At 42.1% G+C, this 26,434-nt stretch overlaps 1 protein-coding gene across 2 annotated transcripts in view; it reads right to left on the bottom strand.

Annotated features, from left to right (window-relative positions):
• Positions 1-3,575: 3,575 nt before the first annotated feature.
• Positions 3,576-26,434, bottom strand: part of LOC119217552 (E3 ubiquitin-protein ligase SMURF2-like) — a 37,095-nt gene continuing 14,236 nt past the window's right edge. Inside the window, exons 2-20 of one of the 2 annotated variants that reach the window (XM_037471285.2) lie at positions 25,608-25,646; positions 23,681-23,789; positions 19,619-19,752; positions 17,310-17,375; positions 16,675-16,759; positions 16,237-16,320; positions 15,134-15,345; positions 13,453-13,537; positions 12,538-12,696; positions 12,347-12,400; positions 7,804-8,020; positions 6,472-6,575; positions 6,260-6,374; positions 5,656-5,834; positions 5,036-5,173; positions 4,739-4,859; positions 4,434-4,635; positions 3,926-4,001; positions 3,576-3,839 (exon numbers count right to left, since the gene is read on the bottom strand). In XM_037471285.2, coding sequence (XP_037327182.1) covers positions 3,740-3,839; positions 3,926-4,001; positions 4,434-4,635; positions 4,739-4,859; positions 5,036-5,173; positions 5,656-5,834; positions 6,260-6,374; positions 6,472-6,575; positions 7,804-8,020; positions 12,347-12,400; positions 12,538-12,696; positions 13,453-13,537; positions 15,134-15,345; positions 16,237-16,320; positions 16,675-16,759; positions 17,310-17,375; positions 19,619-19,752; positions 23,681-23,789; positions 25,608-25,646 — 2,279 coding nt within the window. In that variant the 3' untranslated portion in view covers positions 3,576-3,739. The remainder of the gene's footprint in view (positions 3,840-3,925; positions 4,002-4,433; positions 4,636-4,738; positions 4,860-5,035; positions 5,174-5,655; positions 5,835-6,259; positions 6,375-6,471; positions 6,576-7,803; positions 8,021-12,346; positions 12,401-12,537; positions 12,697-13,452; positions 13,538-15,133; positions 15,346-16,236; positions 16,321-16,674; positions 16,760-17,309; positions 17,376-19,618; positions 19,753-23,680; positions 23,790-25,607; positions 25,647-26,434) is intronic. The other variant, XM_037471286.2, reaches the window with a different exon arrangement.

Genomic DNA, 26,434 nt, shown 5'->3' with positions numbered 1-26,434 from the left:
AAAGTAGCAAAAACAGTAAATGTGTGGGGATTGGTGCTACGGGTGAAAGCACGTGTGCAAATCCACAGCTCCTCTCACCAGCTTTAGGAGCTCCTCTCGAGGCCCGACAGGTCGATGACTGCGGCAGTTAGCTTGTAACGGGAAACGACACCGATCGCACGTTTACGTTGATAATAATTCACATTACAGTCCGTCACAGACCTGCGCTACACGTCCGGTAGGATAGAAGTCGGTTTTAATCCCGCGTTGTTTTCTTAACTTGTTGCCACTCCCTCACTTTCCTTCTCTTAAAGGAATAGTTCACGTGGGCTTTGGCCGACGGTCACTAGTTTGTATTTTATTTACCGCGACGTCACTTCCGGTGCTACAGGAACAACACGTCACCTGCAAACGGTCCTGTCTATTTTTTTCATAACATACGATGATTTTTCCTCAGAAAAAATAAAGCTTTTGAATTCTAGGTCTACATAAAATTGTTATAAATACCTCTAACACAACATTACCCAAAATAAAAGGCTAACTTTCTCATCATGCAGGACGGCACAATATTTTATGTTTATTTGTAGATTATAAAATGATTATATGGTGCTTGTCATTGAAACTGAAATTATGCAATGCAATTATGCAAATGTGTAAGATCACAAACCTTCATGTTTCTGATGAGATGAATCCATCAGGTTCTGTAGAATTCCTCCTCCCAGACGCAGAACCAAAAGTGGCATCCATCAGTCCAAACTGCATTATCTGCGTTTAGTCTTTAAGTTTTCAGTACAAAAAAAAACAGCACAGTACACTTGGTTCTATAAAACATAATGCTGTGAGGTCCAAACAGCATTGTTTTATTGCTCAGCTTTCTGCAACAGTACAAGAAGTTTATTACTTTGCTTCTTTATTGTACTTATGCACAGGTGTCAGTTACACGCTCACAGAGCAGCTGATGTGAAAAACTATGAACGAATACAGTATACTGTAATAATAAATAGAAAAACGGATAGGAAATCAAAAGAATTAAAACATGGTGCAGTTTTTTAAAAAAAAGTAATGTTTTATTGTTTTGTACTGAATTTAAGTCGCTCACCTGCAGACGCTTTGTACTAACTGTGTGGATAGTTCAACATTATACAGCTTATTTTGGTTTTTACTAATCAATCCAGCATCCAACTTAATGTGATTTAACGGGCTCTAATCAGCCTAGAAACAAATCTTTTCATATCTCTATCTTTCCACTTTTTGATAATTATGACCAATTTGTCTGCTTTACTGGGAAAAAGTGAGATTTCCCAAAAACGTTTGCACTGAAGACTGAACCAGCCAGAAAACGTGGTGCCCTAAAAAAGTTACAAAGAGCAGTGGACTGTGAGCTTGAGAACATACAAGTGTGCATATGAAGAAAACGTGTGTGTAAATATATATATATATATATGGGTGTGTATGTGTTTTTTTTAATCTTCATATAAAAAAAAATAAAAAAACTTGTATCATCCCATTAACTATTCAGTAAATAGAAGGAAGTGTCTGATTATAACTTGGAGCCCAGGTATGCATAATGTATGCAAGAAAAAAAAGTTTAATGCACTTCTTTTTTTTGCCTCCGAGTCAAACAATTAAAAGGTGAAATGAAACAAATCCTATTTAACTGTACAAACATGACATTGCATGTTGTGTTTCTTCATTTTGTCTCATGACAATAAAATGAAAAAAAATTGCAAGGTTTCAGAATCAGCTAACAAATGGTTACAAATAAATGCAGGCAGAACAAACCAATTTCTCCAATTCAAAACGATTTCAAAGTAACAATATTGCAAATAAATAGGCTTCATCTTTTATAGATAGAGGCTCTGATGATGGAGCTGCCTCTCTGGATTTTGGGGACTTTGGTTGAACATTTTTTTAGCGGCCCTCAAACTCCCAAATTGAGCAGCTCTGAGGGTTTGAAGCTGCCGACAGCAGTCAGTCCTTTACGTTTCTTTGAAAAATCCATGTTGCAACTAGACTGGTCCCGTGCCAATGAAATAGCAATTGTTGTCTGTGCCGTTTGGAATTCAGCCGCGACAGACCTCCAGAGCAGCAAATATGGCCCTCCGCGTTCCCCCATGAAGGTTTGCCGTGTTAAGTGAAAGCGATAGAAAATATTACTTTAAACTGCCAACATTTAAGCTCCATCACGGATTTAAATACACAGCCTCCAAAGTGTATTTTTCATTGCAACCAGATTTCGCCCTCCTCACACCCAATAGCCCAACGAATGTAAAACAGAAAATAAAAACTTCCCCTGAGAATGCTGAGAGGTCTGTGACAGACACCAACATGCTGAATCGAGCAGAAACAAAAAGCCACCATATACTAAAGAGCTATGCATTTGTACATATATACTCAAATTACAGGTTTATAGAAACGTTTTACTCTGTATATTTCCAATAAAGTCACGTAGCAAATTTAATGTTGTATTTCAATCTGACGGGAAGAAAGCACTCCTGCCACCACTGCTCAGTTTGTAAAGTGCTCTAAAAGGGACGAGGGCAAGAGATGGAGATACAAAGCATCTTCTGTTTGGTTGATCTTAAACCTGCACCCTTCTGGACAAATATGCCATTTAACACGATTAGATAAAAAGTAATGCTGGGTTATTTGGAGCTGGATAAAATAAATTAAGAAAAACATGCATACTTCTGTCGGAGAAAAATGTGAGAGGAAACGAAGATGAACCAAGATCAAAAAATGAGGTCCAAACATCTCTTCGGCCTTCAACTATGGGATACTACCTTCCATACATGCGAATGATTAAGCATGCAGGAACACGTTGACAAGCGCTGTGGGCACACTGCAGTGGTTATGGGAAAAAAAAAAAGAATACAATTTACACTTTTTTTTTTTTTTTTTTAACAACCCACAGTTCGACCCAAAACACTACAAAATATCAGACCCCAGATCCAAGACGGTTGGTAAGACAATATCAATATTATGGTTTTGCAGTTACAAAATAACTACCAGTATGAAAATCAGTCTAACCATCAAGCAGTTTTGTAGAAAATAAAAAATATATTTTGAATTTGAATGGAATTATCGATACATACCGTTTTGGAATGAAACCCTTCAACCATAAATTAATTAATTACACAGAGGTAGGATGAATTTGTGGCAGTATTACAAAATGAAGCACACCAACACTGCCGCCATGAGGAGTGGAAGGTGTATTGATTGAGGTCAAGATGGCTAATAAAGGGCAGGATATGGCTACCTGCAATGTTAAAGATTCAGTAGCATGACAAGGATCAATTCAATTGGTTTGAATTGCAACACAATATAGTAACTCATTACTCTCATGCCTAAGGACAGATTGGAAAACATTTATGAAGGATGTTGATCTGTAAGTTGATTAACTACTTCCTGGTTTGACAATATTTCAAGTGAGGGGCGGTGTCGTTTCTTTATCTAAATGCAAACGGAGCTGTCAAAAACAAAATGCTCACGGCTGTGGAAAAGCAACGCAGCGGCCATCACTGTGCTCCTGTTTATCACAGCCAAACAAACCCAAACAATTAAAATAATACAAATCAAGTGACTGGGGGGGGGGGGGGGGGGGGACTCTGTAGCAGTTGTTGAAACAGACATCGATAAGGGAAGAATGTGGCGTGGGGGGGAGATAAGAGGAAGACTGTGTTGCAGTGACAATAATAGTCCATCAGAGTCCTGCACAGACACACACGTTCACACACAAGCACACTCTCCAAAGGGTCTCTTATTCCACTGCGAAGCCACACGTCTCCTCGATCGCGGTCAGCAGCTTGTCGTACAGCTTGTCGTAGCTCTCGTAGGGCGGAATGTCGATTCGGTTAAAGCTGGAGAATAAAAAATAAAAAAAGAGTGAGAATGAGATCACGTGACAAGCTATGGGAGAGTGCCTGCAGGTCTACGGGACACACACCAGGTATGGGCTTTGGGCAGGTTGTTGGCGTTAGCGTCGATCTGATGAATGGTGAAGAGTCTGGGCCCTGCAGCGCCTGCAGTCCAAAAACACAGGGAGGATGCATCAGGTGTAGTTAACGCTGTTCACTTACCCATCAACATTTCAGCTAGCAAAGACCGGACACCTTTTTAATCCTGCAGCATTAGCTGCGGATGGAGCCACACGCTTTTTATTCACAAAAAAAAAGGATGTTTTCTGTGCCAACAACGTATATCATGTAATATTTTACCTTCGTTAAAAGGACAGTCTTCCAGGTTCACCAGCAAGCACAGTAAGAGATACACATTTAAAATATTCAAAGAAAATTTTATGAAGTTTTAGTTTTTCTTAATTATGAAAGAAGCAAAAGCTAAATCAGCAGTTGGGCAGGACCGCAACCTTCTTAAGTTAGGCGTGAAAAAAACAATAAAGACTGGAGATGGCCACTCAGCTGGGAGACCTGTTCCATGCACAGAGAGGTAAGTACCCTGTAGAGCCTTGAAGCCTTGCAGCGGCACTCTGGAGGAGCCAGTAACAAACTGCAGCAGCCTGGCCCTCCTCTCCTCGTCAAACGACTCCACGGCTTTCCAAAACCACTTGACGATGTTGGTGTCGGGGGTGCAGTGCTTCAGACGGGTGTTGGACTTCCAGTCAGCGATGTCAATCTTTCCCAGGCCACACACTATCAGCTGAAGGTAGGGAGCGAGACAGTAACTTGATTAAGCCCAGACAAGACAGTGCGCCTGCGGCAGCCATTCGATTTCAAAGACAATATGTTTTTGATCGGATTACCTCCAGTTCTTTTTCATCAAAGGACTTGAGCAGGTGTTGAGGAATGACCTCATTGAAGCCTTTCTGCAGAGCCAGAAACTGAGCCTCGATGCCATGCAGGAAACGCCAGTTCACATACAACCTGTGGAGGACATGATGGAGGAGTGAGTGCCAGCAAACACAGTCAGTGTGTCCGTTTATTCGATGGACTGCAAATAGAGATTCATCCCTGTGACACTGAATTCATTTTGTGAGTCTGGACAGAAGCAGAAAAACGGTATCAGTGATCTCTTGTGTTGGCTGAGACGAAGCACTTACCTAACGTACTCCTTCTTGGTGTCCTCTGACACTGGCACGCTCTTGCCATTGGGCTTGAGCTCATGTTGGATGATTTCTCCGTAGGCATTGTGCTCTACACAGAAAGTGTGGTCCAGGACGCCAGTGATGTCATTGTCCCTGAAGGAGGAGGAGGGCAGGTTAGGGAGAGAAGGTATGCAACAACATCAGCTCTCAGCTTCTGCAGAAAGGATTTCTCTTTATTGCATTCTTTTATTTGTTTGAATAAATTAGGAAACACATCTGTAATCTGCTACTCTGCCTAGTACACTAGGCCTATATAATGTGTTTTGTTGTGCTTATTCAATACAAAGGAACATACAAACCAGCAATGATGTGTATTTTTGACTTCAGATGTAATTAACTTCCCTGGCAAAGGAGGGCGCCACAGTCAGTGGACGACAGAACGCTCACACCTGTGAATGCATCTTAAGCATATGCCCCTCTGCTTTTGATGTATTTGCTGTTGCTCCTATAACTCGGCCCACTTGCAAACCACTGTTGTTTTAATGAATTTAGATATCGACAAAACATCATCACAGCAGTATCAGTAAATATGCGTTTCCTCCGACTTTGGGTTGGTTGATTCAAAGAAGTCTTACAGGATCCAGACAAGGCTGTTGTGGAGGTCCGGGTCGACGGACTCCATATCGTCCAGCGTGATCGGTTTACCCAACAACTGTTTGTAGAAGGGCAGAGTGAAGCCTCCATCGATGTAGTGGCCGTGAAACACCGCCATGCCCATGATGCGACCCACAAAGTGGAAGTACGAGAGGTGCTCCTGCACATTAAAAACAAGGCTATTGTTATGAAGACTTATCAGTCTTATCACACTATTTTTTATTATTGTACCAGATTCAGATTGTACAGGTTCAGTTTTTTTCATAATGCCAGAACCTAAGATTTACATAAAACATTTGCTCTAAAAAACAAAACAAACAGCTATGAAACTTGAATAATAATAAGAAATCTGTTTGTTGAATCCACGTGAAATTTATAGTGTCCTATTGCACATTAAAGTTGTCTGCCTTTTGCTGCTCTTTGAAGAAGACTAGGCCATTTAAACCATTTAATTTGATTTACTTTTAGTAACATCAAAACTGCTTCCATGGAGAAATAAATGCCCCGTATCTGTCTGTATCTGATGCCTGGACACACAACGTCTTACATAATAACGTCTTACATATGAGACCAAATAATTCCTACCGGGTTGACAGCAGAGTCAGGGTTAATCTGTAGAGTGTAGATGTCATCTCTGGAGTACTGGAAGAGGCCGTAGTAGGGATTCAGCATCTCGTGGGACAGCAGGTATAACCATTCCCTACCACACAAACACGGATTGACTGTAAAGAAATGTACTTCAAACAAGCATTAAAACATTCTTTGTATTAAAAAAAAAAATAAATGTTGGCGAATACCTTGCAACGCCGCCATAGTCCAGTCCCTCTTCTCCTCTGAATTTGATCATCAGTCTTTTCCAGAGATCCTTTGGACGCATTTTCATCACCTGCCGGTACGACTCCTGCATTTTGACATAAAGCAAATTAAATACATCAGAGTAGACAAAACAAGAAAAGTGCCATCTCAAAGCATGACTGCAATATCAATTTGGATTTATATGCATATCGACATGCTGTTTAAAAGTATAGTTACATTTCCATGTGCATGTTTCAGGTTTGGAAAAGATTCAAACCTAAATAAGTATTACTAACAATACATCTTACTACTAGAGGACTGATCCCAGTGCATCCTGGTTATTCCGTCATTGCCTCTCTTCATTGTAAGCCCACCCTCCCCCCGGCTACTTAAATAAATAGTTTTTATTTAGTAGTATTTCATTTTTGCCATTTCTAGGCCTGTCCTCAGGACTCAGAGTTGGGCTTTAAGATGCTTCTAAACACATGAACATTTCCAATAGTCTAAAAGTTCTGCAACATGTTGATGAGAAAAAACCCTTCTATGTGCTTAGTACAAACCATGAAAACAAACCACCATTGAATCCTTGATGGAATGTACACACAGAACAGCTTTTCACTTGTGTTGATTGAATGTAAAGTGTGGCAAAGAAGAAATCAGACTAGAAGCATTTTAAGTACACATTTGCGTGAACACTCTGAACTGCAGCACCGGGTCCTGCATGAAAACCCAAAGTGGATCTGCACGGCTGGTTTTCGCACTTAAATTTCCCTTTCCACAGCTGTCACGTTGAAGGGGGATGAAATCATATTTTTCATTGCTCAACGTGTATGAAGTTATGTCTGGCCTTGAATACTTGCCCCTGCTGCCTTTCCCCCCACCCTCCCCTTCCCCCCCCAACTCCTTAGCTGCTGAAATCATCCAGAAAGAATGCCTTGCTTTGGTAGAACAAATGATTGGAAGAGCAACAAAAAAAAAAAGAAGAGAGGCTGAGTAAGGGGAAAAAAAGTAAGAGATTTTCTTTTGTGCCGTTTTGAAGACCTCTCTGTTCTTATGAGTTGTTATGAGTGGTGGTTCTGTGCTGCCTCGGGGGCCTTTTCTGGCGCACATCGTAAATGGGGTGAAAGCATTCTGCTATTGTTTTTCATGGGCATGTTCAGTTTGCACGTCTGCATGTGATGCTGTTTTGCAAAAGCCAGATGGGAAGTTCTATGAAGCCATAGTCAACGCACCCTTTAAAAAGAATTCAAGGACTATTTAGTTTCCTTTTTTAAGTTGCCTTAATCTACTGTGTGAATATTTCCTCCTTTATTCAAGTGTGCAGTTGTTTTTACCTCAAATATCTCTTCCCGGCAGACCTCGATGCGGCAATGGCCGGCCTGGGGTTGCTGCTGAGAGAGTTCCTGCCTCAGGATCTTCAGCTTCTGCACCAGGTCTCTCTTGTACTTGGGCACAGTCAGGCACTCGGCCTCTTCAGGCAGCTGGGCCGGGGACAGTGCTGGCTGTGGCACGCAGGGACCACTCTGGTCCTTCGGCTGAGGCGGGTGACTGCTGGAAAAGAAGATCGGTTTAAGGGAACAGTCAAGGAGAGAGGGGGGGGGGGGGGGGGGGGGGGGAGATGCTGCCACTTGAGGAAACACGAATCCACGGTAAAGGCGAGAAATGTCCAGTAGGGAAATCCCCAACCTCTCCATCTCCGATGTCCTCTAACCGCAGAACTGGGATGTTTTTTAAGCACGATCCGCTCCAGCCCTCATCCTCCTCACTCCTCTAAACAGAGCCCTGAGCCCCGAGTAAATCGGATCCAGGCCTGTGAACAAGCTGGGCTTTAAAGCAGACGTTTGGTAATTATCCCCACCAGAAAAGACCAAACAAGAGAGGAAAATAAATATACAGGAGAGCGGTGTGAGAGTGGCTGGCCTCTCTGGCTAACTGGTGTTCTCTTCCAGATCAATCAATTGAACAAATCAGACTTTAGTCATTTTAATTTCTCCCTAAAACCATCTATAATGGTCAGGCATAAAAAAGCTGACCGCCAACGTTGATTAGACGTCCCTGCCCACAACTGGAACTTCCATCATCAGACCACTGGAGCTGCCACCCTTCCTCATACTGAGGTTAAGGAACTAAAAGCATTTATGGAAACTTCCAGTCCTGCTCCCGTGGATTAGCACAAACACTGAAGATGCCTTCCTATAATAACACTCTGATAAATATAGATTCCAGCCAGCCGCTGCTCTGAGTTTGTTTGCCTGCCTTGTTGTCATTTTCACAACGGGCCGAAGAACTAAACTCAAGGAACTTGACCTTTAACCCCCCCTTGTTGTCCTGCCGTTCAAGGCGTTTATATTCCAAAACGAATGAGACAACTATAAAATACAATCTTCGCCACAGGGGGCCTCGATCAATGCTCCGGTCTCCTCCAGCACTCATTGTGGTGTTGGCGGTGGGATGCCTGGGTGGGCCTCATAAAAACATAATCCCTCCCTTCAACAGGACAGCAGGCCTCATTTTTCTGTGAGCAGACGCTGAGCCAGCAGAGGATTTCGTTAAAAGAAGGCACAGTCCTCTGCTGGGAGTCGAGTGGCGAGGTTGCCGTTGGCCAAACAAAGACTGAATTGGTGTATAAAAAAGGAAGGAGAGACCTAATGTAGCAGTATATAGTCAACTACTTATTCCGACACTTGTACATTTGAGTTCTCTGGTTCAGTCGGTTGGAAACAGCCTCAACTATTTGGGCTTTCCAAACTAAACGGGTTGCAGTGTTTCGCCAGTCTATCCCTGTATAATCAAGTCTGTTGCTATTTATTTTATTGGCAGGCACTGGGCCTCCTAGCATGTCAAAGAAAGGGTAAGACTGAAACACAGCAGTCCTGAAAACCACTTTAGGAAGGAGGTTTTTAAGAAAATATGGCCTTAAAACAAAATTGAATAAGTTGCTTTTGGCTGGGAGGCTGAAGAACCATATAATAAAGCATAATTTCAGTGCCCTTTTTTCCGCTTCTGAAGGCACAGTGCAATTAAAAAAACGTTTTGACATAGTTGCTCGTCTCTGGTTTCCAAACGGGGCGAGCTGTGCATATTTGAGGGTAAATACAGAAAATACCAGCACAGCAAATCTGCCCCGAGCCAGAAGAGAAAAACGAGTCCTATTGGTTTGACAGCTTGAGTAAAATACTACTTGAGGTGAGATAATATTTGAAAATCAATACTCCAGCCAAAAGGATGTTATAATTGTTATTTCAAGGTGGAAGGAGCAGAAAGAAAAGAAGCTTGAGACAAGAAATGAAGTGAACATTTGCCAGAACTGGGTCAAATACAGAGTCGAGATAGTCCTTCATCCTCTTACTCTATTAGCAGGGGGGCAGACTGGGTGTGTGTGTGTTAGGGGAGGGAGTGCATTGCACAAGAGTGAGTGCATGTGTGTGTAAGAGAAAGTGTACTTCTTGGCCATTGCAGCTTGTACAGGTGGGCTTAAATGAGTGTTGAGTAGGTGTAGCGGCGTTAAAGTCACACCAACACACCCACTCCCACCCAGCCTAGAGAATCAAAGGGCCCTTCATGAGGATCAGCCCATTTGTACACAGAGGTTGGCACAACAGTGTTGCCAACTTTACAGAACATCAAGTCAAAATAATTTAGAATAAGTCATTAGGTTGAATAAATGATCTTGAAGTGACCTTTAAAACATTCTTCCGACATACATCACTTCCACATCGACAACTTCAAATTGGTTAAAAATAACAAATAAATAATACAGGAAGTGCAGGAAGCTAGCAGCAGGCAGACTGCAGTGATGAGACTGGCTTTTGACAAAAATATGTTGCATTTGACAACGATTAAACATTCTGGAAAGTGTCCACATTTCAGAGTCAATCTGCTGTACTTGAAACGCTAGTTAGCGTAAAGCTGTTAGCCTCGACTACACTGCGCAGTAAACTGTGCAAATAAAACATAAGAATATTTCCGTTGGCACGGATGTAAGATTTCAATTAGCCAGACCGAGGCCCTGGACTCCTATAGAGAGCCCTTTAATACAACACATGCAGACAGATTTACCCTGCTATACAAATACACCGTTTAGATTGGAATTTACTTTACCATCAAGTTGCATGTGAGGTTAGAAAAGTACAGATTACAATTTAAACATTTATCTTTCCCAGGTTACATAAAACGCAAACACATAATGTACCATGTATAATATATCATCTCTTCTAAAAACATCAATACATATGTTGATATAAAATCTTCTCAAGATTTATATCTAGGTCGGGAAAATGTCTGCCGATGCCCACTAAATCCAAATCCGGGTGCAACTAAAAATACCTTGTGCAGACACTGACGTAATCTTCCAAACATATACTATGTGCTGGTGCAAGGGCAGAAGCCAAGTATGTGAGACACAGCCGTGTCTGACTGTCTGACAACTGAAGGCCTTCATTGGTTTCAGGTCGGCAACAAGCTCGTCTGAACTGGGAGGATCAGTAGACTGAGGTGCAAACTGCAGCCTCACGATGTTGTAACGTCAAATCTGTTCCACAACGTCCATCCGGGGTTGGGGATTGAGAGACATACAGGAAAATCCCAAAGTGTTACGGTCTGTCCCCACCCGTAAACAACCTGCCTCTTCTGTAACACCGTATGTGTCAACAGGCTGCTGATCTGTCCATGCGGTCAGTGTGATTCTGCCTGCTAATGTTTTAGTTTATGGGCGTGCTCAGTGTGTCAGGTTTGCCAGTAAACAATCCTGCATTATTTCTTTGTTGTTGAGACCATTTAGCAAACCCAATGACATTTCAAAAGGCTTTTAATTGAATTTTTAGACAACAACAGCCCACTAATCCATTCTATGGCTGCTCTGGGGCATATTAGCTGTTTTCATTAGTATTTCTTTTTCTTAAAACGTGTATCATGGAAAACTGGATTACAAATTGGCTTAATTATGCCCTTTTAAAGTTCTTAAACGTTGTCTGGACTCCCTCAAACGTCTCCTAATAAGGACTCAGACAAGCAGTTAATGATGCCGACTGGATAACATAGCTGAGCTTCAACTCACAACCAGAGGGCTGTTCTGACACATATGGATACTATTTGACCAAATGTTGATTTCCCAAACATGTCTGTCGTGCCAGCTGCTGTTATTGAAAGAGGTTTTGACGAAGAATTTGCACTAAATAAGCAAATGGGAAAATCTCCACATATCTTTGCGTTCCTCTGCGCACACTGGCAGGCAAAAAGTACGTGCAGCTCACTGACAGTCACAATACACAAAGAACAATCCTAGAATTCAGTTTTCATCATATCATGGATTTAATTACTCACCTGCTCCTCACATACAAATATCACAACCGTTGTCATTTTGTCTAAACTGCTCAGTAGAAGAGCAAACACACTGGGGAGGTATCTATCCTGTTTGTGTCTGGCAAGGATATGGAAAACTGGTGCTAAGCTAACAACTGCTGTGAGAACATGCGTTTAGTATTACTTTCCAGAGTGGGGTCAGCCTCATCAGGCCTTTCCACCGGCTGAGCTGCCTGCAAGATTATCTTCAGTGGACCAACCGCCTCGAACACAGCCAGCCAGCCTGTGTGTGTGTGTGCTGTACTTGACATCTACATCAATGTCAACACTGAGGAAGGTTATGCATGTGTATATACACAGTACACATTACCCTGAGGAAAAGTATCCCGGTCAGCATATTATCTAAATGTGTGTGTGTTTCAGAGAGAAGCTTTGAGTGACCTGCTGCTGAAACGCTGAAAAGCTGCTTTATACAGACAGTGCATGAAAATGTCCATCAATCTGTGTGCATCAATGCGAACACACGTGTAAGTATGCACCAATACCTGTGCGAGTGAGTGAGTGAGAGAGAGTTACCTTAGGTTAGTGTTTTGGCTGTCCATGGCCACACGGGAACCATTTGGACTTGGGCTGCCAGGGGAAAACAATTTACATTAGTAAACTAATGCTCTATTTAGAAAGACACAGAAACCGTTTGCCGCAGTCAAGGATGTCCTTGAAAATCCTGTCCCGAGCGGCCTTAACGCAGCGATGATTTAAACCCTTACTTGAGCACACGGTGCAGGTTAGCAGATAGTCGCGGGTCCGTGAACTGTGTCGTTCGATTGTTGTGGTCGACAAAGTAGACGCGACCCGTCGCTGTGTTTCTGATCTCCCAGCCTGGAGGCAGCGGACCCAGCTCCTCACAGTTCACGTTGCTCAGGTCCCTGAACAAAGACAATGGAAAACTTTGGAAACAACGATGCACAGGTTTTTACTGACATTCCTGTCAGAAAAAAAACCTAAGGCCTGATCTGGGACGATGCTGTAGCCTGAAGAGGACCTGGGAACGTGTGTTCATGTACAAGTACTTTGTCCTTGGGCGAGGACACATCACTCGGGGACCAAAGCACATGCCTCGCTGCACTCATCACAACATAGCGGGTCATTTGAGCCAAAATGAGCCAACCCTGAGGTTGCTGCTGCTGCGGGCTGGATGTTAAATGCATTTGCCTCATCCCCAAGCAGCAGATTCACCAAGACGGTGCCAAAAATGTAACGCATAGCGGTGCCTGAAGTCTTCAGTGAATTTGCTATTTGCCATTGAGAGTAGCACTGGTGTGATCAGCTCAACCAGTGTCCGAACATTTTTCATCAAAGCCCATGTTGGGTTCAGAGCAATTTAGTTGAGGTGACTGGGACTCGAGCATAAAATATGATTTTGAAAATTATTTTTGAAAACAAGCCTGAGAAATTAAACAACAAATTTGTTGCGATCTAGACCAGTCAAGTTAGTTTTGGCTAGATCGGTCAAGCTTTACAGGATTCAGGATTTAAATACATCAACAACAGGCTGTCAGCATTGGTCATGTGTTTTAAAATGTTGAACAGATTCTAATAACATTCTTGAAAATGTGTGTATATGGTGCTTTACAAAAATGTACAAATCTGATCTATAAACCTGGAAAACAAAAAGGATTTACCTTGGCACCCGAGGGTCATGCCAGGTGCTGACTCCAGTCTGTGTGTGGAGAAAGTAGACTTGACCCTGTTGAGTTGTTCTTTGCTCTAAAACAGAGAGATTATTTGGAATTAAACTTTCAGACAGGCAAAAACAGCACTGTTGGGTCAGTTATGTATGTGGTTGAGTACAAGCATGGACAGCACATTTGTTTGTATTTTGGAGAAGCGGAATTTATAATTGATAATATATTTATAATTGTGGGGACAAATTTCTCACGGTGAGCCCCAATGTGGATCAATAGTTTCCTTTCCAGTAGGCCTCTACTGGGAGCATGGGAAGATAAAACGCAGGGAAAGACTTCCATAAGTGTTTGTCCTTCCACAGAGTTCAGTGACGCATCCTAGTTCCCACTTTTGGCCTTAAAGTGTGATGTGTGCTCCCTTCCAAATACAATCTCCAAAACCAAAGCGAAAAGAAAACGCTTCCACTACTCTGCAAACAAATGGGGGAAGAACCTCTCGTTTTATCCAACTCATGGGTGAATGGCGAGTGAGTGCTGGCACAAAGTGTGAGTGGTGCACAGGCGTGTGTGTGTGTGTGTGTGTGTGTGTGTGTGGAAATGGACCTGCTAATCCATCACTGCCCCTACTTCCTTCTGGCACAACTCATTTCCTCCCCACATCTCCCTCTCTTTCTACCCTCACACGCCCTGTCTCCCTCTCTCACCACACCCAGCCACTGGTTCAGAGGGTTTAAGCTGAAGAAGAAAGCTCATTAGCTGTTGGGCATCAATGACTCACTTTGTCCGACCTTGGCCAACCTCAGCCGACACAACAAGACATTTCAAAGAGGCCATTCAATAGTGCCATTCTAAATCACTGACAAAGTGAACTAATGTTAAAGTAATAATTTATTTTATACACTATTGTGGGCTGCACTCTGACCGCTGAAAGCACACCTGTGCTGCATTCTAATGTTGGAGAACGTAGCTGTGTTGCTTTTGAATTTATTTCCCAATGTGTTTCCTTGCCACGAGTAAAGGAATTGGACATGAAAAACTACAAATAATTTAAAAGGGACTCCTCTGAGCTAAACACAGAGCTATGAATACCCCGCTTCCTGTCTTTCTCCTCACTGTTAAATTATTAGACTGCAAATAGGGCATGCGAGGGTAGGGAAGGAGAGGAGAGAAGAGGGAAAGGAGAGGCACAAAGCAAGCGTAGATTGCAGTTGTCCTAATGTGGTGTTGAGGCTGCTAGAGAGTCTTAGTGAGCCTAAGGACAGCAGTGAGACGAAAAAAGAAACAAAATGATGAAAAGGACAGAAAAAAAGGTTCCCAGTATCACTTGCTCCAGGCTACAAAGAAGACACCACCAAAGGAGCAGCTCGCCGTGGCTTTGATTGCATATTTCTGTGGGTTAGGGCTGGGACTTCATCTCAGCTTTCCTTATTTACATCAGTCACACAGGTAATTCAAAAGTTCACCATGACTACAGAAAACACTAATGTACCAGCTCACTCAAAGCATTCACGTGTCTCTGGTGTATTTCCCTGACCCGTCACCCTGACTAACAGCAGGACGGCCCTTTGCATTGCAACGTTTTGTAATATCATGTAAAAAAAGATACCAAATATGTACAACATTGAATACATGGCGATCGGACAGCGAGGTGAGCGTGTGCTGCGGCTCGGCCTCTCACCATAACCCTCGGGCAGGTCCGGTGGGGTGTGCAGGTGCGTTCGACTCATGTAGTTGCGATGGCGCTGCGATCGAACCCGTCTCTCCTGGATCCGCTGTTCGCCCGGGGGGCAGCTGGCTTCGGCCCCGTTAACGGGCGTCATCACCGGCGTGTTCTCGTCCACCACGCAGCTCAGCGGCCGCCCTGATGGGCTGGAGTATTCCGACGCGGGCCTGAGTGAGAGTAGTGAGTGGGCGTGTTAAAGTAACAGCTGTGTAATGTTGATCTAAATATTTACAGCCGTGTTTTAAATACTGTGCATAATAGGTGTGCTACGGATTAAGTAGCTTTCGCCAGTTTATTTGTACTTGTGATGTCTAGACACACACACAATTATAGTGTAATTATTGGAAAACAGTGCGTGTCATCCTCCCTCAAGAAAATAGATGTCATGGTGACGGTCAAGATTAAAGTGATAAGAAGGCTTATGGGTTGCGTAAAAAGCACACAGTAATTTCTCACAACACTACTTGTGTGCTACTCAACTGCAGGACCTTCTCAGATTTTATATGGAATTTATTGCACCTGCTGCCAAAGGAAGTGTAAAAGAAGGAATCTGTCTGCACTTCTTAACTGTTACTCTTGTGATTACTTAACCTACACCACCATCTCTGTCTCCCCACATGACCAGCCACTGAACCCTCTCTGTCTGTCATACTGCGTTTCGCAATTCTACCTGGTGGCCACATGAGCTGTGTAGTAAGAGGGGGGAGGAGGGTGGTGTTTTTTGTTTGCTTACTCACTAACGGCTCCACTGATATGGGCCGAGTAGGAAGGCTACAGGTTTTTTGCTGGCGGGTATATTTAGATGAATGCATACATTTGTGAGAATGTGTTTTTGTGTGTGCACGTGTAGCGGGGGTTGGGGGGGTTATTCACAGCCATTAACTCATTACCAACATTCTATTATTGTTGTCAGTTAAACTAAGTAGAAGATTTCTCTTTTTTCTTTTTCTGGAATTGCTTGAAATAGACTATTGATGCTTTGTTCTAAAAGGTTACGTTTGTTGCAGTGTGTGTGTGTGTGTGTGTGTGTGTGTGTGTGTGCATGCATACAGATGTACCTGGTAGGTCTCTCCCACTGGGTGGTGCGAGTGATGTGGTTCAGGTACTGGATCCTTCCAGAAGCTGTCCTCCTCTCTTCCCAGCTGTTTCATGACAGAATAATAAAAACGTGTGAGATAAACATTGTACTTTTATTCAAGAAATACATCTTATTTGGCATTAAGAACATGTTAGTCAAACTGCACTGTAAACGATGTATTCTTCATTTCAAAAGCAGAACAAAAAAAAGCGAATCTCCTGAACCTACACAGCAAGGAGTGTACTGGAAAACATTAGAAAGAACATTTCTCCTCAAACCAGATTCAATTATAATTCGTAAATATTATGTTAACAACTAGTGTTAAATATCATTTTTCAGAACCTTTCCCCTCACGCACATATTAATTAAACTTACTAATTACTAGTTTAAATAAGTAATTAGTCTTAAAGATACTGACCCGTCGGGCAAGTCATTGTCGAACAAACGGCTGCAGTCCACCACTGGCCCTCCTGTCCCGATGCGGTCTCTGGACTGAAGACTTACTACAAAGTTAACAAAGACGAGGAAGATAACTGATCAATCTCATTTTTTCATTCATTATCTGAGCAGCATAATAATATAAATTGTGAATTATATAATAAGTAATATTTAGCATTTATCATGCATTAGTTGATGGTATGTGGTTGCCTGCTTCACTGATGCTTTGGTTGTATTTTGTGTTCTTTCTTATTCCTTTTGTCATCTGACATTAAAACAAAGGACATGATAAATAAGAAAATTAAAGGTTTTTTTAAGAAGCAATAAAACGAGTCATAGTATTGAGACAGAGGCTGCAGTCTGGGTCAATTTGTATTTTCTGTCGTTTAAATAATACAATGCACTGGCACATTCTGCTACCTCTTGCAGGACATGTTATACCGCTGAAAAAAACAGTATTATTTTGATTAAAGCGACTGAAATTCAAAGCAAGTGTTATTTAAAGACAAACTGAATGTAAACCAGAGCATCAGGAATAAGCAGTGTAGACAAATAGAAGACTGCATGTGGCTCAACTTCCTCACAATGAAGACTTTGTGTGTATTTGTGTCTTACCAACTATTTGACCTCTCACAGTATCATTGTCATTTGGGCCCAGCTTATTCATGTCCAATCTCTGATCTACAAGGGGGAGAAGAAAAAAAACGCTGAAGCACTTTGTGTGTAAACAGAATGTGTTCGCCAGACAGCACGGAAAAAACCCCGAGGAAGACTCATGAGATCCAGACAAAGATACACTCAGCCCTTACTGCACCACTCAATTTCTCAGATCTACAGAACAAACCACATAAAGCAGTGTTAATATAGGCCTGTTGACAATAATGATCAGTGTTTAATGTCATATAGCTAATGCACATTTGTATCTGTGCATGTCGGTACGTATTTAAAACCATCAACAGTAACACAAGCCAATCAGTAAATATAAAAGAAAGCTGTTAATATTACACACAAAAACATTTGGGTTTAAAATGAGGCTGACTAGCTTGGGTAGTTAGGAGTCATGTGGAACATTTGGTGGTCTGTGTGTATTTACTGAATTTGTGGGTTCAGAAGTAGGACAAAGGACTCAAAAGGTTTGTGTCTGCAATCTTGCAGGAAGTGAAGCTCAGTGACGAGCCAGGCAGACTTTTAATAAACTAGACATTCATGCCTGATTCACTTTTGGTTTGCAATGGTTTGTGTGTGTGTGTGTGTGTGTGTGTGTGTCTGTTCCTGCGCCCGCAAAAGTTGAACATGACTTCTAGGAACCAACATAATTCCAGTAAAGTATTGTTTTGTGTATTTCTATTTTTATTATTGCCTCACTGTGTGTTTGCGTGCGTGTGTGTGGCTCTTGGTCAGACCAGACTGGATGTAGTGTGTGTGTGTGTGTGTGTGTCTCTCTGCACACACGGGACAAAGACGTTTATGTGAGCGCCGGTGTCTTAGATCATAAACTGTCTCCCTGTCCACTTCTTGCGACTATGAAATGCCAGGTTGGCTGTGCAGTAAGTGGCTGGTCTGGAGCCCGACTGGAGCCTATACCGTCTGCTCCTGGAAGCTATGGGTGAATGTAAGGACGAGTCCTTTTTAGCACACAGGAGGGTAAACGCCTGGCCCCAGATGTTTGTGCCAGTCAAAGTCCCTTTTTTTGGGTGGATTATGCTGTAAACATTAAAGTATGTTCCAAGAGTGCCATTTAGGAGTAAACATAATTAATATTATGTATTCTTATGTGAATTATTTCATTTTGGGGATTCGGCAAAGGGGTCTGTTGCATTTGGGCCCAACAAATTAGAAACTGACTACATTCCTCGGAGTCTCCAAATATGCACTTTGGATTAAAAAAAAACATCCAACAAATAGCAATTACATACAGCGAGACAACTCCTTTAGTGGTTGTGGGTTGTGACTCTGTAGAATGGAGAGATGGAAATGAGAAAAATGTAACAGTGTGGTTGTTCTGGTGCATTCCGAATTTTTCTTTTTTTATTAGAACAGAAAAAAATGGAGTAAACTGCAGCAAATACAGTCAAATTAACATTCTTTTGCACATTTAAGTGTATATATGTCAGCATAAGGTTACTGGTACCTGAAGACAGAGCTAACAAGCATGTGGTCACGTGAACTGCACACAGTAAATGGCAAAATTAGTTGGAAATCATGCACAACACACACAAGAGCTTCCGTCTGAAGAAATGCAGACGTTAAAATAAACTGTTTGAGAATCCGCCTGTGCAAATTCCTTGCTGTTCCCTTGTATGCCACCCACACTACCCTTGGGTCAACACTATAGTCACACAATTATCCCGAAACACCATTCTTATTCCTTCTTCGCATTTTGTGCAAAATAGCACTAATAAGTATTTCAGCAGGAATTTGTCTCCAAGAAGAAAAGCGTTTTTCTTGACAGACAGTTGCATTTCTGTAAAAACAAATTGGGGCTGTTGATTTAGTCCCAGGTGCCAGATGTCAACATGAGGCAATATTTCTGATTTGTGTGGCCTAAAGGAGTTGAGTATTGTGTCTATAAATCTCTTCTTAATGAATAGCTCGCCCGAAAGCAGCAGCCGGGCCGCAAGATGAGGCTGGGACCGTTGAAAGAGCTACACATGTAGCAGCAGGATAGCTAGCTCTAGTTCTTGTCTGTGGATGGAGACACTAGGTCTTGCCAACATAATTATCTGACTTAGTCTGCTGAGTGCAGGATGAGAGTCCACAGATTTTTGAAGAGAAGTTAACGCGTCCGTCAACCATTCATCAATTAGTTGTGTCAGACTTGCTCCACGGTAAAGGCCATGGTAAGCATTCAGAGGGAGAATGAAGAGACCAGACAGTGGCATTAGAGTATGCAAACAACAACAACAACAACAACGGGTGCTTACAGCCGGTATCTTTGAGCCTGTTGATGGCGTTGGACAGGAGACGGACACAGCCGAGGAACCCTGCACCCTGCTTTTTGTGGATCTTCTTGTGGTTCCATACACTGATGGTTATTGAGTCTGCCTTTCCGATGTATCTAACAGAGGAAGAGAAGTGAAAGAACACAGTTGGATAAGAAAAAAAAAGAAAAAAAACAGTTAAACCCACCAGGTATGAAAAATAAAATTAACTCGTGAGGTGGAAAACTAGGGCTAATTTCCAAAATGAACAAATGAAGCAAATTTTTTTCTTTATTTATATATTTTAAACTATTTTTTGCGATCTCTTCCTACTAATTCAACCTGACAGGAAGAGAACAATGCACACCATGTATGCGGTGTAGACAGTCAGGCTGTGTAATGAGGCCGATTAGCTGATTTAAAGTTCCTTGTGTGTATGTGCTTGAGTGTTTGTGCAGATTAAGCGCAGCTGAGGCCGCTCTAGCCCTGGAACAGAGGAAGTCCCTGTGATGGGCTGCACCACTGTCTGAGACCCAGACGGCTCCCACAGTAAACACGCAGAGTTTGACACAGTCACATATAATTACAGCTTAGCAGCCAGCACCAATACCACGCTCTATATTATGCTGCGTTTCCCTAACCAGAAGTGGGGTTTCCCTACAAAACACAAGCCAAAACGTATTTTCTTAGTACATAAAGCCAAATCCTGGAATTTGGTTCATTTTGCACTGAAATGAAATTACAAGCCTTGCGAGTGGTGGATTATTTTGTGTATCCAGGGATTGAGTCTGTCGTTGCTATCTTGAATCTGATCAGGATGCGGTAGCAGGAGGTTAGCATCTTGGCACGTTCACCATTTCTCTCTTGGCCGACGCAGATGCGTCTAGGCCTGTGTTTAGATGCTTGTGAAGATCGGGATCTACTAAATGTCTAGTAAATTAAATATTAGAAGATGGTTTTCCACAACTGAACTTTCTATTTTTCTCTCAAACAAAACTAGTTACTTAGGGAATCAAAGGATTCTTTCCCAAGAAATACAGAGCATCTTTAATCTCACTGTTCGCGTCACACAGTGCAGCTGTGAGATTAACAGGTCAATGTGCTGCAAAGGTGTGGTCTGCAAGGCATTTAGGAGCAGAAAAAAAGACTGAACTGAAACAGCCAACTAGACAATGGTTGAATGTCTGAACGAAAGAACAGGTTAAACATGTTCATTCCTCACTAACAATGACTGTGGCAAAAACAGTTGAGATAACTTGTGCTCTAACATAACATTGCAGGTACGGAGAATATTATTGTAACACTGCTATCGACAGCGGATGAATACCAAACAGAGTGGGTTTAAAAGCACAGATTAGTAAATGGTCTGCAAAATACTGGATTGACTGACTCCATGTCTTCTATAGGTTGTTGGTGTTGCTCTGAAAGCCACAGTATACTTGGTATGCAGACTTTACCAAGAATGGGACCAACTGGACCTCATTTCTGAACAGACTAGCTTTCCCAGAGCTATCGTACCAGTTCTCACAGTGTGACTAACATCCCTAATGGCTGTGTCGTCAAGTTTATCACCATTAGTTGCATTCAAATGCAAAAATGTTGTCATAAAATGTCTAGGCTTGGTTTTGGAAAAAGGAATTCCTAATCTTTTTGCATGGAACATAGTAACAGAAGTGTCAACTAAAATATGCCAGCGTGCTCTGAATAATAAAAATCTTTCCAAGTAAAAATAAATAATCCCCCCCGTAGTATGAATATACCCCTGAATATTGAACCTCATGAATTAGAAATGAATAAATAGTGACATCTTCCCCTTGTGAGTGCTGCTCAGGATTCAAACAGAACAGTATGTGCAGGGTGCCTTTGTGTGCTTTTTTCTATTCGTAGTGTTAAATTATTCAATTTTCAACACTAAATCCACTTTGAAAACAACAGCAGGATCCTCTCAGTCGATGCACAACTAAATGCTGCTGGGCGAGCAAAGACAACACTTATTTAACGATCTATATCTCCAGCACTCACGCACGCACTTCATAAGGTAGTTGCAGCAAAAACAAAAAGTAAGGATTAGCCCTCCTAATCCTGCAGACAACAGCAGAGGAGGGGAAAAATTCTTGAGTCAAATCCAGATTAGCTTTCCAGGACATACTAAATCCAGACTTGCACAACTTCCCGCACTTTCTCTTGCCAACATACATTACATTGGGATATCACAGAACATTTATTCTCAGGTCGTATATATATTTCATATCAATGTTGGACAGCCTTCAGTTGTTAACATCTTTGTAAGACAAAAATAAATCAGAGTGGAGATTCTACAGTTCATCCATATCGTGTATCTTGATCTGATTTATGTAAATTGAGTTCACGCCAAAGCATTCTTCCTCGATTCCCTCGTTCCTTGCTGTTACATTGAGCCGACCATCCCATTTCACTTCTACCCCTTTAGGACACACGCTCCCACAGACTTTTCCCGTCTCTCATAACAGAAAACACTTAAGCAATAACGTCACAAAAGAAAAAAAGCTTCTGGCTGCAATTTAGGTATGTCTGGCAGTAGAGCCTCTTGAAGGTGGCTGAACCCTTGCTGTCAGTTCAAGACAGAGAAACCAAAAACCTAATAAATATCCCACAAAAACCGTACCGGTTTCCAAGAACAGAGTAAACAGCTTGCTCTCTTTTAGCATTCTCCTGTGTCAACTCATGCGTTTTACTTTGCCAACTCACAGCAGATAGGAATGAAGTCAAAAGACAAAGTCACGTATTTAGCTACGGTTTAACAAATACTGGATGACTTCGAGGAAGGATGAAATTACTGTCTCAGTGCTTAAAGCCAGATCTATTAGTGGAGACGGACCAGTATTTGTGAAGCCCTGTTGGATGACACAAATAAAGTAGCATAGTATGCACAGCTGAACATGTGCAGAATGTATTATAGAGTGGTAGAAAATAAAGGGACCCTTTTTTGCTGGGTACGATGGTGTAGTGTAGACTGGAGGATCAAAGCTTATGGTAGTATCACGTGACAAAATAGACCCCACCAACTAAAGCGGAAAGCGACTTGGCCGTCGCCCCAATCCCACACTCCCATCTGCTTTCTGTGGCATGTTAGCCATTTCCTGAGGAAGAGGCCAGGGGTCGCTGGAGGGAAACAAGCTCCTCCGAGAGGGTGGGGAGTGAGAGCGGTGGAGGGAATTATGTAAAAGAGGGGATCTGAGGTGAATGTTGACAGTGCACAGGCAGCCTTGTGAGACAGGTGGGAGTGTGTGTTCCTCCAGAAAAGCATGATGCCACAGTTTGTACAGTCCAGGGTTTGCCCTTCCATTATACTTGTTAAAAAAATCTTGATTCTTCATCTGCCAATAGACTGATAAATGAATATTGGCTGCTCTCATTGTCACATTGCTTTAGCTGCCTTTTCCGAAATGATGATATTAACAACTTTGATTACATTATTTTATCTATATCTATTTAACGTGAATGAATATTCTTCATTTTCCATGGCAATCCCCGAGCACAATTCCCTTAATGGCTCTAATTATCTACTGAAAATGTCCAGATCCTTTTCCTTCCATCTCTCCATCTCTTCGGGTTTTTGCCATGGTACTATTCATACACTATTCATGTTGGCTTATGCAAAGAAACATCTGGCTTAGAAAAGTGAACAAGGCAGAAAAATCCAACAATTTCCAAATTACAGCATATATTATTCAGAGTGCTACTAACTAACAAGTTCTATCTTCTATATATTTGACAATCAGAATGTGTGGTGTCCCAAGAAATGTTATAAGCGAATCAAATTTTGCCAGGGTGAGGCCAGAAGTATGAGGTCTATAACTTCAAAATAAAACTGCTCAGAAGCTTTAGAGACGGGTGTTTTCTGCACACAGTGAAGTGACACCTCAATCCGCATTCCTTAAACATACGTAATAGCAGAACACACTAGAGATCAAAAGCAATATGGTGATAACAACGCTTCATGCATACACACAAACACTCATTGTATTTGTCTCCAAACGAGGCACCGGTGTGTACAAAACATGTCAAAATACTGCGTTAACTTACAGATCATAGTGTTGATTCCACTTTGGGTCCAGGGTATTTCTTACAGTATCTGTAGAGTGACACTGTCCCGAGCCATCCACCACCACTTTGGCAAAAGGATCTGGCAACCCTGTAAAAACGTACAGAGGCAAGCAAAACGTTTTTTTCTCACGCAACTATACAAACCTTTTAATGAAGAAACTGTGACAACCTCCCGTTTTACTGATTTATAGGAGACGCAGTCGCATGTTTGCCCCTATTCAGCTGATCGGTAGTACAAATGTCACATTTCAGAGATAAGGCATGAAAATAATTCAGAAATAAAACATGTCTGTAAACATGTGTTGTCCCCACTGATTTTTCCTTGTTTTTCAGGTGCCTAGATGCGGTTTTGTTTCACTGACATCTCATTATCATGAAGGTTGTAAGACGCTTTTCTTAGTCATGTTTGGGCGCAGGATTAAAACCAGCCTCAGAGAACTTCCCCAAATTTCAGTTTTCAGCCACCCCCCCCCCCCCCCCCCGCCCCCTAGCTGCCATGAGAATTCCCTTAAATTATTTATTACGGCTATTTATATCCACCATAAAGCAAAGGATAACAAAGTCACCTAAAAAGTACAGCAGCAGCTAGCAGAGCATGTCCCCTGATGCATCTTTTGTTATGATGGGGGATTTTTATTGATGTTCTGCGAATAAGTCCCTTAGTTTTACAAGTTACCCGCCCTACGAGACAGGGTATTGTGTGCTGGACCTTATGGGACCATTAGGGGAGCCTGGGATTCTTATTGCAAAGCTCCTCTAATCATTATACTGCTCATTAAGTTTGGTCTCACAGACGATTCCAAAGATAGAAGAAGAAACTGAGTGCAAGGACATCCTCTGTTATTGGAGGTAGTTGTACTCCGTGCAGATTTAGATGCAGACTGTATTAGCAGAATTCAATAAAACATGTGTATGCTGTATTGATGGCCATATTAATTTGTAGTTTTATTCTTTTTTTCCATTTACTTAGTATTGAATGCTGGGACGTTGAAGCTACCAAAAGCGGCATCTTATTGAGCTCCCACCGTGTTGTGTTCTCCATGAGGCTGTCAATGAGTATGTGCATACTTTATATGTGGGTTTCGACCTCCGGGCACCAAAACTTCACACAAGTCAAACCTGTTCAGTCACTGTTATGCTTTTTTAGGGACTTTCCTCGTTGTGATAAAAAAATGAACTCGCTATTGTCTATACGCATGACCTCCAGGTTAACCCGAGCACCAAACTACTGGCTTCATACTCCACCTTGCAATTAAGCGCTTTAATCCTGGTCACAACTGGCAATTAAAGATGAGAGTCACTCACAGGTATTCTTTAGTGAGAAATGTCCTATCAGTAGAACTAAATAACACGTCCCTTCATTAAATAATACAGCGACATGTTGGCTGTCTGTCCTGATCACTTACACAGGACGTTGAGGAGACAGCCTGCAGCTAAATGTTAAATAGTAAATTAGAAGCCAGAAAGAAAAACTATCAGGAAACTATCAGCATTTAAATCTTTGGAACACAAGTTGTATCAAACATCTCCCTACAATGCTGCAGCACTGCATGATTTGACTTGTTACGTGACGTTCTTACGACAAATGTCAAAACCAGGGGATGAAATGTCTTAACTACATAGTCCACTTTGGGTTAATTCTCATTTGACTTTTTTTCTGTCCAGTTTAATTAAAGTGTTTTTGAATGAAGACTAAAGGCTCCATTTCAGTGGACCGACAACGTATTGCTAGACGTTTGGCGGGCGGAGGGTCCCGGTGTGTGAAACAGACAGACTGCTCCCGAGGGACTTCTTTTACAGCCGCGGCTTCAAAGGCCAGCGAGCTGCCACTGCTGACAAAGTCCATTTTAATGCACAAGAGGGAATGGGACAAGAATAGCAACAAATAAAAATAGGATCTACTTACGGAAGAAGTCTTTTTTTGCCAAGTTCTTTGCACACAGGACTGGAAGGGAAGAAATACAAAGACGTTAGAGTTAGGTTATAATTTGATGTGGGCAAATTACATGAAAAATAGGAGATAAAAATATATACAGTGTCACAACCTGCCTCTTAGGTTATTGCAAATACAGCACAGACAACAGTTACTTTAAGATACTTTTTATTTGCATTTCAACAAAAGAATAATTACAGCTTGTGGAGCGTGGACGTCAGTGTCAATGTCCGTGTGTATGTGTATGTGTAAGGAAGTGTAGGTGTTATCAGCCAAAAGAAAGGAAGCAAAAAGCAAAATAGCCAGCAGTAGTCAGGAATCATGCCGGGGAGAAACGCCACATCTGGAACCAGGCTGGAGCAGGGCTTTTCTGCCCCTCCCTGTTCTCGGACCAGGTGCTCTGCATCTGGCATTTCATCTTTATATTGAATATGTATTCTAAGATATCATGGTGGACATATTTTACCCAACCAGTTAAATTAAAATCTCAAAAACATTTGCACAAAACTTGACATTCTTTTTTGCAGACATATAAATTTGTCCATTCTCATTGCGCCATTAAAAGCAAGGAGACCAGTACCAAGAATTCCTCCCTGTAAAATATTGATTAAAGGAGCACTTTTTCCTTCATGAAGCCACTCCATGCGGGGGGGGGGGGGGGGGGGGGGGGGGGGTTGCATCACACATCCAATGGCTTTCAAACAGAGGCCGACAAAGTAAGAGAAAGTAAGTTTTGTCTGCAGTTTTTTTCTTTGTGTGTTGGAGGGCCCATGCTTTGTTTGCCCCCCCCCCCCCTTTTC

The sequence above is a fragment of the Pungitius pungitius genome, chromosome 9 (assembly GCF_949316345.1).
Source record: "Pungitius pungitius chromosome 9, fPunPun2.1, whole genome shotgun sequence".
In the NCBI taxonomy this organism is placed as follows: Eukaryota; Metazoa; Chordata; class Actinopteri; order Perciformes; family Gasterosteidae; genus Pungitius; species Pungitius pungitius.
Note: the sequence above shows the minus strand (reverse complement) of the source record. Positions and strands in the feature narration are given on the sequence as shown.